The 21,196-nt window shown below is 41.3% G+C and overlaps 1 protein-coding gene across 2 annotated transcripts in view; it reads left to right on the top strand.

The window, feature by feature from the left end:
• The window catches only part of rgmb.S (repulsive guidance molecule BMP co-receptor b S homeolog), a 77,259-nt gene that overhangs the window by 34,342 nt on the left and 21,721 nt on the right, over positions 1–21,196 (top strand). Inside the window, exons 1-3 of one of the 2 annotated variants that reach the window (XM_018244343.2) lie at positions 1,661–1,854; positions 2,940–2,993; positions 13,403–13,608. In XM_018244343.2, the coding sequence (XP_018099832.1) occupies positions 2,989–2,993; positions 13,403–13,608 (211 nt within the window). In that variant the 5' untranslated portion in view covers positions 1,661–1,854; positions 2,940–2,988. Of the gene's footprint in view, positions 1–1,660; positions 1,855–2,939; positions 2,994–13,402; positions 13,609–21,196 lie in introns of those variants that run through there. The other variant, XM_041580456.1, reaches the window with a different exon arrangement.

The raw sequence follows: 21,196 nt of genomic DNA, 5'->3' as shown, positions 1-21,196 counted from the left end.
CTCCTGTATATACAGTATTATCGTAATACTCAGCTCTAAACTGAATTATAAGGTATCAGCCTGAGAGTACGTACAGAAATGGAGGATGATACAATGTTCACTTACAATGGGGAAAGTGCAAAAAAATGTGCCATGTGTTTTGACATTCATGCCAATGGCTGATTCCCATTTACTTTAGTGGGAAATGCTACATCATACATGGCAGTAAGAGTTGTTCCTTGGAAAATTGGGAGTCAAATCCAGTGCCTGCCTACCTGCAAAAGTGTGTGCATGGCATCTATCATGACCAAGGACAGGTGTTTGAATCTTACTGTTCTCCCTAAAATAACATTTATGATCCAAAACACACAGGTGCTTCTTTACAAAATGCACAGCAAATAATCAGAAATTAGCTATAATCTACTATTACTAATCTTTAACCTTCTACTACTGTAAGAATAAAGAAAGCAAAAGGTTATTGTGATTGCATTGCATTGGGTTAATGCATGTGGACAAAGGTGTTTGTTTTTAGTCAATTAGCCATTTATGTGCCAAGAGCCTTAGGGGTAAATTTACTAAAGGGCGAAGTGACTAACACATGGGGCGAAAATTCACCAGCGTGACGTCATTTTGGTACTTTGCCGATTTACTAATGGTCGCCGGTGTAACTTCGCTAGCGAAGGAGATAGACTCTAGCGGTACTTCGCTCCCTAACGCCCGGCGAATTTGCACTCTGGCGAATGGACGTAACTACACAAATTCACTAAGATGTGGATTTTACCTCTTGTGCCAGACTTGCCTTCGCCACCTCAGACCAGGCGAAGTGCAATAGAGTAAATAGGACTTCCTCAAAAAATAGTTAAAGATTTTTCTAAGTCCCAAAAAATGCTGGCGTCTTTTTCTTTTTCAGGGTGATAGGCTGAAAAATATCATAAACTATTTTTGGGGTAACTGGCTTTACCCCTACATTTCCTAACATATACACTGGGCTCATGTGTAGGGCATTCTAACAACTTTATTTTATTTTATTAAGGTTTTCTGGTCTAATGTATTTGCTGCAACATATACGTTCATTGAACTTTAACTTCCCGCTGTATTCAAATTAGCGAATGCTTCGCTTGGTGCAGTAATGCTAGCGCAACTTCGCCAGCGTTCGATGCCCTGGACACAACTTCGGATTTTAGTGAATTAGCGTTGTCTGGGCTAATTTACTGCTGGCGAAGTGTTACGCTGTGAGCGAAGTGGACACTAGCGCAAATTCGGGGCTTAGTGTATCTGCCCCTTTGGGTCATTTCGTAAAAAAATAGAAAACACTAATTACAATAAATCTTATCTTCTGATATATATCCTATTTTATACTTTAACCACGCACGTGGAGAATCAGTATATGATAACCCTTTGTTAGGGCATCCCTATTTGGCTTAAAGTACAACATGCTCAAGCAAACATAGTTGTGCAATATTATTATTTTTAATAACAAGTATTTTTAAAGTGTCCACGTGACTAAAATAATAAGTGTTTTCTATCAAAACTACTCTCTAACATGCAATAGCCTGTGATTTAACATGGAAGTCTATCCTTAAGCTAAAAGGATTTGAGTGCCATCCATAAGCAGCCAGCCTGCCCTTGTCTCGTGCTGTTAAGTGTGTCAGTATTGGCAGAGGCGAGTACCATCATTTTCCTCTTGCTATAGCTGGGGAATAAAGAACACACACACTCACACAAAGAAAGAAAGAGAGGGTGGAAAGCGAATGCAATGCAGGCAGATCATAGTCTCACTCGAAAGCAGCATCTCCCTGACCTGTCACTGGGCTTCTACACATTACATTGAACAGCTGGGCTAAAGGCGCGTTTGCTTGTTCTTTCTTCCTCCTGGTAAGTGACTTGAATATTTCTTTTAAAAAAATAGATACATATTTTTCCAGATGGAAAACATCATGAGAGCAGGGGGGAGGAGGGGGAGCTTAAATGTGCTTATCCATACACACCTGTCATTGCAAATTGAAAAATAAACAAAACATCACAGATATGCCATTTATACAATGTAAATTCTACACTTTTCTTTCTTTAAAATTTCTGAACTTACTTTTACAGCTTGGTGCCTAAGCAGCTACTGTACATATAGTGAGCAGACACAGAAGTACAAATCCTGCACAGACACAGCATGGAACATTAGCATTTTATTGCACCCCAAAGTTTACTCCCAGCCCCAGCAACAGCTCAATGTTCCGGATTCCTCACCATCTCCCCTAGCACCAACTTGTTTCTTACTTACCGGACCTATAACAGTTTGTAGTATTTGAAGGCTTCCTAAAAAGTTGCATATTTTTATTAAAGAAGTTCATCAAATGCTTGTGAAAAGTATGACACAAAGCTGAATCTAACACCGTGTCTAATCTAATAAAGTTAATTAAAAGCTCGCAGGCTGTATTAAGCTAACCTTAATTTATCACTTAACCTTTCTGTAAGTGCCTGAATGTTAAATAACTGTCTGAATTATTTCTGAATTTGGAAGTGATTTTGTCTTGTCTATTGATTCTTTTTTCCCTTGAAATATATGACGGTATATATTCAATTTTACATTTTAGGGTTCAGTAAAGGTACGATGCTCACTATAGCTTCTCCAGAGCTACAAAATACATTTAACTGAGATAATGGTGTTGCACAAGAAATGGAAGGGAGATATGAGCATCACTTACTGGGGCAGAAAGGCTATGTACCAGGTGCTAATGGAATTTGGATTACATCCCCTTGAGAAAGCTTATATAGCTGCTCTGAAGTCCTTTGAGGTCTGGTGAATGAGTGAGCATACCTCCCGGTCTTGGTTAAATCAAAGGGTCTGGGGGATGACCTATAGTCTTATAGAGAACTTCTAATAGCTTCCCACCTGCCACTCTTTTCAGAGCAATCGGTACATGTATTATTCCATCATGCCTAAGACTCTCCCTTATGTCTTCCAGGTCAAACAAAGCCATGCATTACTGACTGCCAACACCACAATCCTTAAGTATGATGTAAGTATTTGATATTATTATTGAATTTATTTTACCACTTGTATTAATCTTTGTTTATGTCCATGCTAAATGCCATTCTAAATGATAGGATATGATAATTCACTATATCACTTTATGCTTAAATACAGTTACCACAAAGGGAAGATGTAGTGTCTGAATGATGCTCAAGACAGTTTATGTAGGGCCACAACTAGAGGTCAGAGGGCCTAAGCACTGCAGGAAGGCTCCTATTCTAAGGGAAATTGATGTAATATAGGACATCCATAGTTTACATACTAAACATATTCAACAATGGTATAACATGTCCTATGTACTTTTATCAATTTATCCCTCCAAGGGGCCCCTCTCATGCCCCAAAATAATGCCCTCTCTGCCCCATCTTTAAACTGGCCCAAGCTCTGTTTTGCATTTGCAGAATGTGACCTTCTTACTAATAGAAATATTGGTAGAACTTCATCCAAGCCTTCCGGAACAGGAAAACTCATTCCCTTTCAAATCCATTAATGTGTCTTGCATGTGTTTGAATGCTGCCAGGCTATATATCCATTTCATTCTGCTCCTGACAGTCTCTAGCAAGAATACGAGAAAACGTGATGTCGCCACATGATCATTGTCTTAAAATATTGCCAGCAAAATAATGTAAAGATGTGTTACTTCAGAGAAGAAAAACAGCAGATTGTTTTTCCTTGCAGAGCCAGCAGCGAGCAGGGATGACATTAACAGGCACCCTTAGCTCAGTACAAATCCGACCATGTAAATGGTAATATTTTCTACAGTAGACTAAATTAATTTAACTAAACACATTGCTGGCATTTGCAAAATGTGAACTGAAAACTTATTTCCATATATGTTTATAAATACATCATCAGCATAATAATACAGTTTCAGAGTCACATACCCAGAATGTTTATCACTTGCTTGTCTAGTTTAGATTATGATTATTGATTAAAGCATTGCATCCAATAACTCAAGAGTGACCTCTACTGGAAAAATAAAGTACATGTCCCTGGGCTGACACTGACTGCTCTTTTTATTTTAGATGAACAGATTTTTTTTTCCCTTCTGGTCTTAAACTGTGAAGGGTAATCTACCTTTTCTTTTTGTGATGATCGTATACGCAGTTCATTTTAATTGTAAAACTATATAAAGATCGCTTTTTGGCTACATGTCATTTCGGACCACAAACATGGGAGCTTGATCATCTCACAAAGAGATCCAGGTCTTTTGTTATCTGCATGGGGAGCTGAAATTGTGTTGAACACAACAGCCACGACTTAATCCCTAAATACATTAAAGAAAAAAATATGGGAGTCTACGAAACATTGTGACAGTCCCAAACAGCTTATTCATTTCAACGATTTGTGAATTCGATTTTGTTGTATAATCGGTTTTCCGTGTACACCCACCAGTGATGAATAGATGATTCCTAAATTCCTGGAAAATGTGCCATCCTACTACTAAAGAGTGTAAATGTGCACAAAAAGTAAAGAGGCCAGGGCTACTGGAACTGGAGAGCTTTGAATGTCTGATTGTTGTTAAAAGTGCTGAAACTTATCTATCTGATAAACAATCTGCACACTGCATGGCAATTCTCTCTTGGGATAAAACCCTTGGAAGTGCAGCACTGCATTAATCTGTATTTAACTAGCACGTATAATGGCAAATATGTGCAAGACATTGTTAAATGGCACCCCCACCAAAGAGCAAAGAGTTTCCCAGCAGTCCGGTGTGAGGTTGGGGGAAGGGCATTGTTAAGGCAGTTTCAAGTGACCATTAGCCCATTCATGTCATGTACATGCCACTTCACACTTCCTGATAACAAAGCCCTCTAATCTGTTTTCATCATCACCACTTATCTCTCGGACACTCTTTTGCAGTGTGCTCACACTACTTGGTTGACTATTTGGTCACTGTGCATGGCATTACTTATGACTCTTAAAATTAAGTAAGAAATAAAATAATGACAACAATTTGCCATTTATTCCAGACTTCTTCCCCCACTCCCTAACATACAAATTGCCCCAGCATTCCATTCCCTTTCAGCTAGAGCTTTGAACAAATTAGGTCAGGGATCTTCAACCTTCAGCTCTCCAGCTGTTGTTGCGCTATTAGGGCAGAGACACACTCTCAGATTCGGGGAGATTAAATCGCCACTTGGATCGCTTCGTTCTCCAAATTCCCCGAAGTTTCCTCGGGCGACTTCGCAAAACGAAGCACACCAATTGCCATCTTGCCAGCAATTGAGAAATATTTAGGAATGGGGAAAAACTTTGGCCCTGCTTGTGATGTGTCTCCTGTGACCAGGGCCACCATCAGAAATGAGCCCCATACAACAACATTTTATGGGTCCACCCCAAACCAGCCCCCAAGCCCCACCCCAGATCCCGCCCACTCCACACCACAGTAAAAGGTCCACACAGGCATCGCACTAAAAACAGTAAAACCTTGCCACACACAAGTTATAAAAGCCCTTGGTGGTCAGGACCCCCTTATAAGTAAAAAAAAAAACCCACTGGTGGCCAGGGCCCCCCATAAAAGTTTTAAAAAAAGTTGGTGGCCAGGGGCTTATGCAGTATTAAAATAATGCATTGGGGGCCAGGAGTTTAATAAAAAAAAACATTGGTGTTCAGTGGAACTTACCTTAGGCTCCTTTCATGGATTTGGGTTTTATTGCTGCTTCGGGACTTCAGCTTTGTCTCCTTTCGTGAATTTGGGTCTTTTCACTGCTTCAGCTTCAGCTCCAATCATGGCTTCAGCCTCAGCTCCAATCATGGCTTCAGCCTCAGCTCCAATCATGTCTTCAGGTCTTTTTTTCGGCTTCAGGACTTCAACTTCAGGTCTTTTTGCGGCTTCAGATCTTTTTGCGGCTTCAGCATCGTTCTTGGCTTCGGGTCTTTGTCACTTCGGCGGTTCAGGACTTTGTCGGTTTGGCACATGAATTTGTCACTCGCAAGGGGGACACAGCTGTGCTGCACTTTTTGAATTAACCCCCTTTAGGCCAGGCCTAATACAACAATACACCCTGTGCCCCCCTGATAGTGGCCCTGCATGTGACAACCGCTGATGTGGCCACAGGCATATGCATATTGGGAATTAATTTTGACTTCTTAAAAATTACATTGCTTGGCACAGACTGAAGCCTTTATCAATCTGTAAAAACTACATAGAACTAAAATAACTTGATTTCCATTTTTCACTTTACTAAATACTGGGTGGTGGCAGAAAAAATTTACAAAATATACAGCTTAGCTAATTTGGTGAAAAAATGCATGCCTGCTACTGCAACAAGTGATAGAGCGTTCCAAATACAACTGTTACACTATTCTCTCTCTCCTTATTTACTGTACTGAGCCTGCAGGTGATAAATGAAAAAATGCCTCAAAGGCACACGTTTTTTGTTTTTTTTTAAGAAAAATATGTTTTGATTTGGTAAGTAAACATGCACTTGGCACATGAATATTGGTCTGTACTTAAGAGGAAAAGGAATCATTGTAGGTGGTAGGTGTCAACACATTCCTAAAGCGGTAGTAAAAGAACACTATTATATGATTTTTGACCAAAAAAAAAATTGAGAGTAGCTCAGTACTGCTGGCTTTCCCTTTCCTTGCTCTTTGGGTGCTGGTTAGCAAGGAGAAATATTACTTTAAGGTAGCTGTCGCATGCCAGAAATTTGTCAGCGTTAAAGTAGAGGGAAGACCACCCATAAGTGCTGGCATTTGCACTGTACAGGTTGGATGCCTTTGCACTGGATGGCTTCTCATATGATTTGCTTATTTTGCAGCCTATCACAGACTGCTATACACTGGTGCCCAAATGCCTGGCTCATGCTCTACAGACATGCCCTCATAGCGTGGGCACACACACACTGAAATTAACTTCAGGAACAGCATTGTGTGCCAAATATGTGGAAATATTGTGACATTGTTATACTTTATAGTCTGTACAATAAATAACTGTTGAATGTTTAGCTATCATTCTTGGAATAGGTTCATACAAGTTCTGCAGTTCTATGCACTTGTAAAAACAACAGACGAGGGAGTGCTGACTACTCATATTATGGGCAGATTTACTGGGCAGCATTCTTTTACACTTGTCAAGGGCAAAACGGTGCGCAGTGAGGCCAATAGAGTGGCATTAAAGTCCAGAACCTGAGTACAGTGGCATTAAAATTCAGAAACCCGTTATCCAGAAAACTCCAAATTACGGAAAGGCTTTCTCCCACAGACTCCATTATAATCAAACAATCCATTTCCTTTTTCTCTGTAATAATAAAACAGTAATTAGAACTTGATCCCAACTAAGATATAATTAATCCTTATTGAAAGCAGATCCAGCCTACTGGGCTTATTTAATATTTATATGATCTGATGGTAGACTTAAAGTATGAAGATTCAAATTACGGAAGGATGCATTATCCGGAAAACCACAGGTCCCGGGCATTTTGGATAACAGGTCCTGTATAAGGCAAGATCCCACACAAGTTGCCTTGTGTTGGTGCCCTTTAAAGGGTTTCTGCCATCACTGACACTTGAAGGAAATGAATAATGATTCTGGGCACTGTAGATCCTCAGCTGAAGAGTTCCAAGTTGGATATCCATAATCTTCTTAAACCCTGTGAAAAATCAACAGCCTTTCAGATACAGCTATTTTAGTTAGAAGGGAATAGATACATAAAGAAGCCTCTTAGACATAAGAAGGAGCAAGTTCAGATACATAAATTCAAGAACAACTAGAAGTAGAGAATGTACGCTACTGAAGATAAATCCCACCCGATATTACTACCCAAAATAATTAGAGAGTCAGTTCGGCATATTGCTGCATGACTAATTCAGTATATATCCCTAGCTTTCCTCCACACAAAGCATTGGAGCAAATACTGCTCTTTTCTTGGGCCGCTGTTAGAACCCATATGGTATTTTGGGTTCCTGTGATGCAAAAGTGGCCCTCCTGAATGATTCTATGGTCAGAACAATGTCTCTGTGGGTAACACGGTTGCTTTGCACATTTTGTAAATCAATCTGCAACAGTTTTATCTCACACTCCAAAAGAGAGCAAATTATTCAGTCTTGGTTAAATTGATTTAAGTGAGTGTGCACATGAAGATTGTAAGCTCCACTTAGGTGGTGATTTACAAACATCTTCTCTAAAGCATTGTGTAACATGGCCGTGTAAGTATAATAGTATACATTTCTTTATTATCATCTTTTTTCAATACATGAAAAAAGCTGAATGGCATTGCCCAAAAGTAACCTTTTCTATTTAGGAAAATGATGTAGATTGTACTTTATCAGATACATCAAGGTGTCTGCGGTGTGCAAGGCCGATATTAGTGTCACCTTAAAAGTCACAGCTGGCATTTATTTGGGCACATAGACTGGCTTATGGAAAGTAGTGAAGACCAGGAGCTAGATTTTCTGCACTGCAAGAACCCCTGTCTGCAGTATTTCAAAATCTAAACTGACAGTTGCTTATCAGGTGCAGACATATTGATACCTTTGTTGTAGTAACTACTGTCTGTCGCAACTTCAATGGAAAATTTAATGCTTCATTTTTTCACCTATTTCTTCCTTTTTTGTTATAGCTGAAATATATAGCGTAGTTTAAGATAGGGAGTTAAGTTCTACTTCTCTCCAAGGCAATATCCACAATGGGTTGCCTGTTTAAACAACTACACTTTACATTTATATGTAAATACTTTATAATACTTTGTATTTGGGGCTAATGCAGTGATGACAAAGCCTGCTTTTGTTAAACTTCAACTCCGTACAGCAGTCCTCAGCATCTGACTATAGAAATGAAACCACAGATGAAACATTGAATGCAGCCCAAACCAAGAAGCAGCCAGTACAGTGAGCATATTAATATATCTGAAACCAGGCAAGTGCATACATGAGATCATACAGTCTGCAATGATGTCATTTGTTACAATGAATACAAAGGTTCCAAGCATTTTGCTGAAGTTCCCTCAATATCCAGAAGAACCCAAAGGAATGCTCAGTACATTGCTTTGGCCAGAGCATACTGTATGTACAACCAGATCCGCCATTAGAAATTTTCTGGGCCCCGCCCACCCCACCCCACAGTTAAAAGACCACACAGACATAAGCTCTAAAAAAGGTAACCCCCACCCATACACACACACACAAGTTATAAAAAGCCTGATGGTCAGGGCCACCTTTAAAATTGGTGACCAGGGCTCCCTTAGTTTTTAAAAAATCATTGGTGGTAAGGGCCCCAAATAAATTTAAAAAACGTTGGCCCCAGGGCCCCCCATAAAAGTTTAAAAAAAAAAAACCATTGGCGCCAGCCCCCTTCCCCTACGAATTAAAAAGAAAACATTGGGGCACCAGAGAATATAAAAAAAAAACACATTGGCTAGGGGTTTAACAAAATAAAAAAAAAACATTGGTGTTCAGTAGAACTAAACTCATAGCTTCAGGACTTCAACTTCATCTCATTTCGTGGCTTCAGGACTTCAACTTCGGCTCCTTTTGTGGCTTTGGGTCTTTTCACTGCTTTGGGACTTCAACTTCGGCCCCTTTCGTAGCTTTGGGTTTTTCGCAGCTTCTGAACGTCAACTTCAGCTCCTTTCGCGGCTTCGGGAAAGCTTAACTTTAAGGCCCTGGCCACCAATGTTTTTTCCTTTCATGGCTTCGGGTTTTTTCGTGGCTTTGACTCTTCCCCACTTCAGCTGGTTCAGCGCGGTCTGCAGCGCTGTCAAGGGCGGCCTGGCTATTTCGAAAAGTGCAGCACAGCCGGGCCCCTCTTTAGGCCTGGTACAACAGTACCCCCTGTGCCCCCCCTGATGGCAGCCCTGTGTACAACTGTGCGTGAGGCTCATGATGTTGGAGCTGAGTTTTAGTTCTGGGGTGTATGACTGTTGTTGTGTTATGTGTTATTTATGCAAGTTCAAGGCACTGACTTTAACGTCAATGTTATCCAATATATTTAAAAACCTAATCCATGCATAGGTAACTAAAAGACCTTCTTGGATTCAGAGTGGACTGAAAAATTATTATTCCTGTTGGATTTTCTAAATGCCCCAGGTGCTAATACTGTATGTATTTGGGCTCTTGAGGTATGGTGGATATTGCAGCTCACTAAAATGCTACATAAAATCCCAAACAACATGAGCACAGCACAGCAAAGTGTGTTCAGCCGAGGAGAACATGGTCTATTATTAATGATCTATTGACTCATATGGCATGTTTCTGGTTAGGGCTTAGGTTCCAGTTGAAAAGCGCAGACTAATGCAGGGACAGCGGGATTTTGGGATAGAGAGCACAGTCTAAGGACTGCCTGATTTTTATTTTTGCAAGTGGGTCTGAAAAGAGGCCCAGGAATGTTAGTTGGGGAGGAGATGTGCCTTTGGCAGTCTCTGCCCCGCCCTCTCCTCCTCTCTTGGCCTATCACACTGCCTGCCTGGTTAAGGTTACATTCCGTTTTGGAACGCTGGACAGCAGCACATCCCATGATTGAATTTGGAGGGGGCCTCTAGGATCAACCTCTTGTGATTGTGTACTAGTCGATGTAAAATAAAGGACAAAGAAACCTTCACCTGACTTCCAGGGAAGGGTGGGAGATAGCACAGACTGATATCCGCTACACCCCTGGCCTCCCAACCAGTGATGTCCAAACTACAGAGCTCCAGGTTTGGCAGAACTACACCACCCAGAGAGCCCGTGGTGGTATGAGGATGATGGATGTTGTAGTTCAAGAAAAGCTGGGAGGCTGAGGCTTAGCACAAGCTTTGCACCTAAGCTTTATACATTTAATAGCTAGATGCAAGCCATCCTTTCTACATTAATAAATCTTGACATCTGACCCTTTATATTCCTTAATCAATATTTTGCATTGATTGATTTTGTTACAAGTCCATGTGGGTATGACGACTGCTGTGCAGAACAGCACAATACACTGATGCCTCTTAAATAAAAATATATTGATGATAATTGCACCCACTGACCTTTATTGCATTAAAATGCCAACAAACACCTAGACTATACAAGGTTGCTTTATATACAATGGGGGGGGTCCTTACAACAGGATATTTTGCTCCAGCTCTGCAGCTTTATACAGATGTGATGGGGTTTGCAGCTTAATACAGCTTGATTACTGTAATTGTATTAGAAAGGACATGACCTCTAAACTGTATAGTATGCCCCAGCCCCGCCAACACAGGAAGCCTTTTGTAGTTATACAGACAAGTGAATGGTAGGGAAGCTGCAGGACACTGATGGAACTACAACTCCCCAACCCCTCAGATGTGATGCGTACTTTTGCCAAAAACAAAATGGCTGTAGCAAGCGCACACCATGACTAGGGATTGGGGAGCCTCAGGCATTGGAGAAAATAATCAAGGACTCCATATAAAAATGGCGGTGAACCCACCAACCCACAGAACAGCAATTTACAAAGTAAGCATTGCTGGAGGGCCACACGCTGGACATCCCTAATGTATACGGGAAACTTATAAACACTGTTATATGTCATTAATGCTTATGGCTGCATCTTCCGGGTTGAACTGGGCCCACACTAGCCACCTGCCTGATTGCTCCTCTCCCTTACCTCTCAGCAAGGGAACAGGTAGGCGTGGAGGACTGAGATGGGGCAGCCTGAGGCGGCATTCAAAATGCCGCCCCCCACCCGCCGCGCTTACTATACCCCCAAAATGAATGCAACAGATTATAGTTGTTATAATATATTAAGTAGCATATTAAAGAATCTTATCAAACTGGAATATATATTTAAGGAAATATGGGGGGTGCATCACTAGCGCAGAGTTCAAAATATTTTTCTCTCTGCTAGAAAAACCGAATTTTCCCGTTTAAGGGCTAGTCCACACGGGGAGATAGACAGTCGCCTGAAAAAGCCTGGCGAGGCATTTTCAGGCGACTGTTGAAAAGCGCATCGCCTCGTGTGGTTAGCACAGGCGTTTTTACATAGGCGCCCATACAAAACTGTCGCCTGCGCCGGTCGCGGCGCTTTGTCGCCGCGACCGCAAACGCGTCGCTATCTCCCCGTGTGGAATAGCCCTAATAACTGGAAATTTGTCTCTTAAAGTTACCAGGAGCAGCTTTTTGCCGCCCCTGGTAACTTCTGGGGAGCAGTCGTCTGAGGCAAAATGCTCACCAAACGCCCCTGGGTGGGGCCCCCTGGGGGTATGTAGAGGCCCTGAGGTGGCAGCCCTGGTTAGTAGTGTGACTAGATGTTACTGGGCCCCATAGCAAATTAATTTTAGTGCCCCCAGCAGACAATGAGAGGTTGTCCTGTTATATCAAAATATATAGAAATTGCTCATTACTTAGGGCCTGTAGTTACGCTCCAAGCCCCCCAGTCCGACACTGTACAACACTAGTCTATAACAGACCATGAGCCTGTGGCACAAGAGCTGAGGCCAGCTGAGCAAAGAATACGAGACCTGAAATATTCTGATTTCGCTTCAAATCGAATAAATCTTATGATTTAGCCAGTGTCGGACTGGAAAATGGGAAAAAACCCGGTGGGCCCAGACCCTTAATGGGCTCCCACTGGGGGCCATGCGCGCAGCACCATTCATGCAGGAGCGGAGAGCAGTGCCCTCACGAGGCGCTTCATGGTAGGGGGGTGGAGGGGGACCTGGACAGTAGTTCTGATGGGTCCCGGGCCCCGCAGTCCGACCCTGGATTTAGCTGAACTGTAGCTGCAGACTGACGCTCTGAACCAGTGTTAGACTGGCCGACCGGTAACCAGGAAGACTCCCGGTGGGCCCAGGTGTCAGTGGGCCTTTTTCTTTAACCATTTGGCCTATTTCATGGTCATTCCCTATTTCTGAATAGTGAAAAAAGCTTTATAATGGAAAAATATAGTAAGTAGATATAAAAGACTAGGAGAATAAAGAGGTTGAGTGAGGATGAATAATAGTTTGGAAAGTGGGCCCCTGGCATCCCAGTCCGACATTGCTCTGAATTCAGCAATAAGTTCCAGTCCCGGTCTAGACTTGCGCTCATCGCTTTCCAGAGTAACAGCCCAGTCACACTCCCTCTGTCTGAGCTCTACAAACCCGCCCTCTCCCGGTGACTTTTTTTTAGCAAGGTGATGATTGACAGCACACTTCCGTCCAATGGCAGCGCGCGTAGTAGGCGGGGTTTATCAACTGCTAGCGAGAGTGCGGAGCACAGATTGTTCCCGGGAGGGGGATTTGGGATAGGGCCGCCCAGTCAGACTCAGCCACAAACCTCTAGTCCCCTTCCTGCATAGTGTGTGCAGCAGCTGCCGGCGCTACAGCGGGAATCCTACTCCTTCTAACCGTGTTCATTTCTTTCTCTCCCTTTGTGTCTCGCTGTGTCCCATCGTTACCGTCTGACGTCACTCGCACGTCCCCATTCTCCCCGTGCGTTTCATGTTGAAACTTTGACGCAATCGTTAAGGAAGAAGAGGAAAAGAGACGTCCGACTTGGTACGAGCTGCTGCTGTCACCCCGGCACTGGGAGCCCGGCACTGCCACCTGAATGGATGGGCATGGGGAGAAGGGCCGGACTCTCTTACCCCGGGGCTGAGCGCCTGCCCCCGCCTCTCTCAGCCCTGCACCTCCTCCTACTGCTGATTCTGCTGCTGACCCTTTGGGGGGACACAGGTAAGCGCTCTCTTACTGCTGCCTTGGACCTGTCTCATTCACTTTCTCAGCTGGTTGTAGTTCAGCAACAACTGGGGAGACACAGTAGGATAAAGCAATCCAGGGAAGTTCAGCTTGCCTAAATGTTGTTGCCCAACTTTAAGTTAACTTTTAGTATGTTATAGAATGGACCAAGCTAAGCAACTTTTCAATTGGTCTTCATTATTTATTTCTTATAGTTTTTTTTTTTAATGGTCTGCCTTCTTCTTCTGACTCGTTCCAGCTTTCAAATGGGGGGGTCACTGACCCCATCTCAAAAACAAATGCTCCGTAAGGTTGCACATTTATTTTTATTGCTAATTTTTATTACTCATCTTGTCTATTCGGGCCTCTCCTATTCATATTCCAGTCTCTTATTCAGATCGGTGCATGGTTGCTAGGGGAATTCCGACCCCAGCAACCAGACAACTGAAATTGCAACCTGGAGAGCCGCTGAATAAAAAGCGAAATAACTCAAATAATAAAAAATTACAACCAATTGCCAATTGTCTCAGAATAACCCATTTTCATCTTACTAAAAGTTTATCCAAAGGTGAACAACCCCTTAAATACCCAGCATTGCACTCCCTCCCCATATGTGGCTGAACTATAACTCTCGCATGTCTGGGGATGCAGGAAGGGTAGTTTAGTAACAGCCAGGGAGCTGTATGCTCATTCTAATGATTGAGATTGCCTATGACTAAGTGCTAGGTAAGCATGAAATGCCTTATGCTCCATGTGGGGACAGTTTGATATTTTAAATATGGATTAATAAACACAATTTTTATTGAAAACAAACAACTATTTGGTCGCTAGAGGACCCCAGCATGCAATCCGTTATTTACCAATGTCTATCTCCAAGCAATTTAATGTTACAGCTCATTCTAATGATGTTCTGTTCAGTGTGAATCCCTTTTGTTATTGTAATAATTTATGGCTAGGTCAAGCTTTGGCTGCTGCAGAACCTCTTGCGCAACCCTGCATATCCTTAAAGGTACTGAAGATTATAACACAATATGACTGCTTGTATTAAAAATGAAAGCGAGCAGTCACCATGTTTGTCCCTGTTCCACCTTCAGTGAGTTCTGACTTAGTACATTTATAGGGATGCAGATGGGGGCAATGCAAGGTTTGGGGGTGGTCAGACACAGCGAGGCTTGGATCCATGTTGCAGTAGGGTACACTGGCCACGATTTCCAATCAAGTTTACATGCATTATCGGGAGAATTCACTGTTTGTACAATAGGAATGATTTATAAGTTAGTATTGTCAGTGTCACGAGGGCAGAACCTCTGTCACTTCCATACATTTTATTTGTCCCAAAATGTCTGTATTGAAAGGCTTTGTCATGTCAGTGCCACCCCCGACAATTAATTGGGATCATTTGTGAAACAGTCTGGCATTTCAGCTGCCACCCTAACAAACGGTTATAGCCACACGAGTGGCAGTGGAGCGCTCACTATTGATGGTTTTTAATGGATTACAGTGGCGGTTGCTATAGCTATAGGCTGACATTATTGCTGGAAGGTATGAGTGGGTGGCAGTTGCGTCTGCAGTCGGCATTTTTGTCCAAAAGGAAAATCCTGGAAGTTCCACATTAGAATTTGATGCCTGTGTCTGAAAAGGCAAGAGGTTCACCTCAGTCCAGGGGGCATCATGCTAGGTGTATAGGCTGTGGTGCATGGGAACTCTGAAACACTGAATTTTGCCTCCTGAAAGAAATTCTGATTCTAAATATAACCGCTATGGGCAGTAGTGTCTGTCCCTTTTTTGTTCTCTGCCCGGTGGTTATAACTTTTGAAACACTGTAGCAGAAGCCAGCTGAAGAAGCACGTATAAGTCTGACTTCTGCTACATTGTTTTAAGAGACAGATCCAACATTGCAGAAGCTGATTTCAATAGCAGCTCTAGAGATATATATATATATATATATATACACACCATAGGTTGCCAGCACAACACGTATAAAAGTATAAGGTGCCTGTATGCAGAGCTGTATAATCGTATGTATAAGAGCCCAATAGAAGCTAGGACTCGCAGGACTTATGGTGAAAAAAGGGTTTTATTCAATCAAAAAAACAGCTAACGTTTCTGCTAGGGCCCTAGCCTTTCTCAAAGTGAGTAAAACACTTGTTCTATTGGGCTCATATATATATATGTGTGTGTGTGTGTATAGGAAAGTTGCTTAGGATTACATTTCCCTTCATTTGACAATATTTTTGGGTTTACAGCCCCCTTAAAGATATAGCCCACCCTAGCATGCTCTATGGAATGTTCTTTGTTACCTTCTGGAATAAATTCTCTGCGGCTTAAAGGAAGTTGTCCTGCACTGGTAAAACTGACCTGTTTGCTTCAGAAACACTACTATAGTTGATGTAAACAAGCTGCTGAGTAGCAATGGCGGAAATTGGAAAAAGCTATATGGCACAGGTTAAATAGTGGATAACAGATAACACCATTATGTTCTACAGAGCTTATCTATTATCTGCTGTATAACCTGAGCCTTTGCTCCTTTGCATGGCTGCCCCCATTGCTACACAGCAGCTTATTTTTATAAACAATAGTCATGTTTATGACGCAAACACACCAGTTTTACCAGTGCAGGGAAACACTACATTATATATTATTATTACTTTAAAACACTTACATTTTTTGATGTAACTGTTCCTTTAAATCCAGTTCTATTCAAAGATTTGCTTTCATTAATCTGCCTGTAGTTGATAATGGGTAATTGTTGATTGGTTGCTATGGGTTACTGCACCAGAGAAAGGATGGCCAGTGTTGGTCAATAAGCAACTTGGATTTTTTTTTTAAATATCATTTAGGAAAAATGTGAGCACTAAAGATATATATATATATAAAGCTAGTGCCCAAATACTATTATTTTGATGTGGCTAAGAGTAGATCATTTTGGAACAGAGCCATGTTTGTTTCTATTTGCTTGATTTACTGCAGAGTTTCCTCTCCATCTGGACAGTTGCTGTACACCTATAATTTGCCTGTATGATGTGTGTGTCAGGCATGATCTGTAGCTGAACTGACACACACTGGCACAGCCTGGGAGATACGTTATTAGGGATTTGTGCTCCGGGTGCTTCGGATTTCCCTAAAGTGGAAACATAATTTAGATATCCGTAGGCTTAATCCTGTAATCTCTTTTTTTTATTTCATGCCCTTTGATTTATTCATGTGTTTGTTTGAGGAAATAAATTACTATTTATTATGGCCTTTAATTAAGTGGCATTGTACAATTAGGAAGTAAAACAGATACTTTGTTCTGAAGCATAAAGTGAGTGTGACCTGCCTGCTAGATTTTGCAGAGTCTTGGTCATGTAGAATTCTGTAAAAACTCAGTGTGTTTGTAAGAAGACATAATTGTAAACTGTTTGGGCCAGTGTGCAATTTCTCTGCATTTGTTTTTATGTCTTAGACATTTCCCTTTCACCCATTGTTGTTTTGGTTAAGTAGAGCTGTATACATGGGAAGTAACATGGAGGCATACATAATGTTTTTCTTTGCTTAAAGATGTGCAACACTCCAGGTGTGGTTGAACTACACCTTGGCTGTCAAAAGCTGAAGTTCAGCTGTACTGCCACAAGTTGCAGTTCTCTGCTTTGCTGGGGGTGGGCAAGCTAAACGCTACAACAGTATCTGCTGGCTGTGTTAGGGCTAGTCCACACGAGGAGATTAGGGGAGATTTTGTCGCCTGGCGACTAATCGCTTCATCTTTTGAACGACTATCTCCCCAAACTGCCTCAACGTTTTTCCCCATGAGGCAGTTCGGGGAGATAGTCGCTCAAAAGACGAGGTGATTAGTCGCCAGACGACAAAATCTCCCCGAATCTCCTCATGTGGCCTTACCCTTACAAGTCGTACTACCTGCTTTTAAAAATTGTTCTTAAACCGGAATTTTTTTCTGTTTTAGTCGCTGGAATGAAAAGAGTTAACCCTGTGCTGTTCTGTATATGGTATGTGAGGATCCAGATGTCTTTTCTTTGCCTTTATTCCTTTCCTGGTGTTTGCTGAAAGCTGATGGAGATCAGATTTCCAGCTCCTACAAGGAGAAAAGGGAGCCTTGTGCTGCTTTAGCGGTGAATGGAAGTCGGGAGAAATTAACTTTTGGGGGAAGCTGTATTCTCAAGTTTTTCTCATAGTGACATTGAACATAGCCCCCATGGTGGTTCTGTATTATTCTGGGCTAGTCTCATAAACTTTCTTTATTTTATTGATATGGTTTCCCATCATACCTCCTGTTTGCTATAGGAAATGACTAGCACCGACGTCATACGTTTTTTTTTTCTTTCTGTTTAATAAACTGGGAACAGGTTCCTTCCAGACTCAGACATGTCCCTGGGACAGAAAAAACATCCGCATACAGTTTACATACAGTGGCTTCTTAAGGCACCAATGCATTGCAGACTAATTGTCTGTGTGAATGCAGCCTTAAACATGTATTTGTGGTCACATCTTTTATTATTATTAAGATAAGCAGTTTTGCTTACACACGCTATTCATCTTTAAGTATGGTGTATATTAAATCCATTATTCTGAGTATCCTACTGTTCAGTCTGTGTAGGGCCAACTCTAAGTCAGCTTCCAGTTTGGTCTAGAAAATAGATTCCATACTTGTACATCGATCCTATAATAGACTAAAGGAGATGGAAACTCAGATTCACTTGGCGAGTGTCAATTTGTTAGGCATTCCCAGTGACTATAATTACTTATGTTGTACAGGTATGGGACCTATTATCCAGAATGCCGGGGACCTGGGGTTTTCCGGATAGTGGATCTTTCCAGAATTTGGATCTTCATACCTTTTTAGTCTACTAGAAAATCATCCAAACATTAAATAAATCCAATAGACTGGTTTTGCTTCCAATAAGAATTAATTATATCTAAGTTGGGATCAAGTACAAGGTATTGTTTTATTATAACAGAGAAAAGGAAATCATTTAAAAAAAATTGGATTATTTGGATAAAATGGAGTCTATGGGAGACGACTTTCTGTAATTCAGAGTTTTCTGGATAATGGGTTTCCATTTAACAGATCCCATATCTGTACCTTGGGCTGGAGCACTTTATCTCAAAAAGCCTCAGGGTCCCCAACATTAAAGTTAACATGTCCCATACCTTTCATTTGCCTGCAGCAAACCTTATAATAACTAGTAGTTCAGTGGAATATTAGACACCTCAAAAGAGATTCTCCCATACCATATTAATTCATATAGAATAAAGTGGTGCTATAATGTGAAATCTACCAGCACTGCCCGCCTCACTCTCTTTTGGTAGTAGAACATTACAGTTTTTTCCAATTCACACGTTTGACTAAAATATACAGTGATGGATGAAACACAATCAGAATTTGCCAGTGTAGTTTAGGCCTCTCACTGCTGCTACATGGGCAAGTTGGCATAAAGCTCACTGTGTTGCTGTAAGCAGATCCTGTAAGCTGGGTGCACCAGCCACCTTTTCATTTAGATTAGTCAGCCTCGCCTGTAGATTTCCCCATAGATTCCATGAATGCATTAGGGTGCATGATGCAATTGTTTCATAGGCAAGCTTTGTTCCAGGCACAGGTTTGAGCATAAATTTCCTGTCAAATTGGCCAGATTGACCCAAGAGGCAAGTTAGTGTTGTGTCATAGTAGCCCTTCCCCTTTTAGTCTCTCCGACTAATTAACAAAGTAGTGGCATTACCATATTTGCATTGTGGCAGGTGTACATTCTATGTTTTTATTTGCAAAGCCCTGCAGTGTTCCTCCGTGCCATAATATGGTGCAATACACAAAGGACCTACATGAAATTATAAATTGTGGTCCCAGGAGACCTGCAGAAACTGATGAAACAGCAAGTAACTAAAAGCTCAGCCTGTTTAAAGACATAGTAGCTCAAAAATATTAATCAAAAGAGATTTAAATAGGGGAACTGTAATGGGCCCTACCTCAGTTTTTTTTTGTAAGGTATCATTTATTTAAAATGACATTATTCTCACCAGTTTGGAAACTTTTGCTGGTGAGAAGGGATATAACCAGTAGTTACTGGTTCTTTAGTGCCCCCATCTCTCAATACCTGGGGAATAGTAATATAAGGGTTATGAAAACAGATATAATAGTAATAACAAGAGGCTCCTGGCGGTCCAGGAGTATGCCACTCTGGAAACTGGCTTTGTTTTATTTGGAAAAGCTCCTAGAATTAGGGATGCACTGAATCCACTATTTTGGAATTGGACCAAACTTTGATTTGCATATGCAAATTAGTGGCAGAAAGTTGTAAAGAGAACCACATACACCAAAATCGAATCCTGGATTCGGTGTATCCCTACATAGAGTAGTACTGTGATAAAGTGATGGCAGCACCAGTAACACACATAATCAGTTTTACTGAGAGCTGGCACCCCAAGACTCTGACTTTTTTACCCTTTAACTATAATGCTGTGACGCTTGTAATTTTAGGTAGTTGATTATTTTGCTATTAAAGCACGTAAGTCATCTTGCATTGATTAAATGAAATACTGAGACACATATTCAAATTTGACATAGGCCTAAATATCTTGAATTTATATATTCACTTATTCAGGGCTTGCAGGGATATGGTTCTGTGCTATGTGGATAATATATAAATGGATGGAAAGTGTTCATTTTACTTTTTTGAGATGTTTCTGCTGCTGGAGAGGCTTAAAGGAACAGTAACATCAAAAAAATTCGTTAGTATAGATCGGAAAAAAAAAACACCAAGACAAATTAAAATTTAAAATAGCAAAGCCTTTATTAAGAAATAACTTACAGAAACTTCACTTCCGGTCCTCTTCAGAAAAGGCGACAGGGCGACCATCCATTCTGCGGCACTTGATTCCTCCATCCTGGCTATTCCACTGACACCGTGTCCCCCGAGAAGCCCAGCCTCATCTGTCCGTTGGGGGAAGCGTGGCTGCTGGCATACTCGTGAAGTCCATGGAATAACCGGGATGGAGGAATCAAGCGCCGCAGAATGGATGGTCGCCCTGTCGCCTTTTCTGAAGAGGACCGGAAGTGTAGTTTCTGTAAGTTATTTCTTAATAAAGGCTTTGCTATTTTAAATTTTAATTTGTCTTGGTGTTTTTTTTCGATCTATACTAACGAATTTAAAAAAAAATTGATGTTACTTTTCCTTTAATTGGTTGCTACCCTGACTGTGCATTGGAGTAAGGGCTCGTTGTTAGAGGTCTGAACTCATAATTTTGATTTTTTTCCCCTAACACGCAGGGTCCACATATGTGATTTGACCTTTGCATCAAATCCTAGTATTTGTGGCTTGTGATTAATTTGAACAGTTTGTATTGGATTGGGAGACTGAGAGATGCTTTTGTTCGAGATCAGTGCCTTGAATAATTCCTGCAGCGATTAACTGAAAAAAAAAGAGGTTGAATCAGGGTAATCTATATATGATCAACAAAGCCTGAATATCTATTATATGGCTACACATGGATTCAGTGCAGCGGATATACTATATATGAATATTTTATCACTCCGCAAAAGTAAATGTGAGGCAGGATTAGGTTTTATTACTATCACTTTAGTGTGCGAGTGTCAAAA

The sequence above is a fragment of the Xenopus laevis genome, chromosome 1S (assembly GCF_017654675.1).
Source record: "Xenopus laevis strain J_2021 chromosome 1S, Xenopus_laevis_v10.1, whole genome shotgun sequence".
In the NCBI taxonomy this organism is placed as follows: Eukaryota; Metazoa; Chordata; class Amphibia; order Anura; family Pipidae; genus Xenopus; species Xenopus laevis.
Note: the sequence above shows the minus strand (reverse complement) of the source record. Positions and strands in the feature narration are given on the sequence as shown.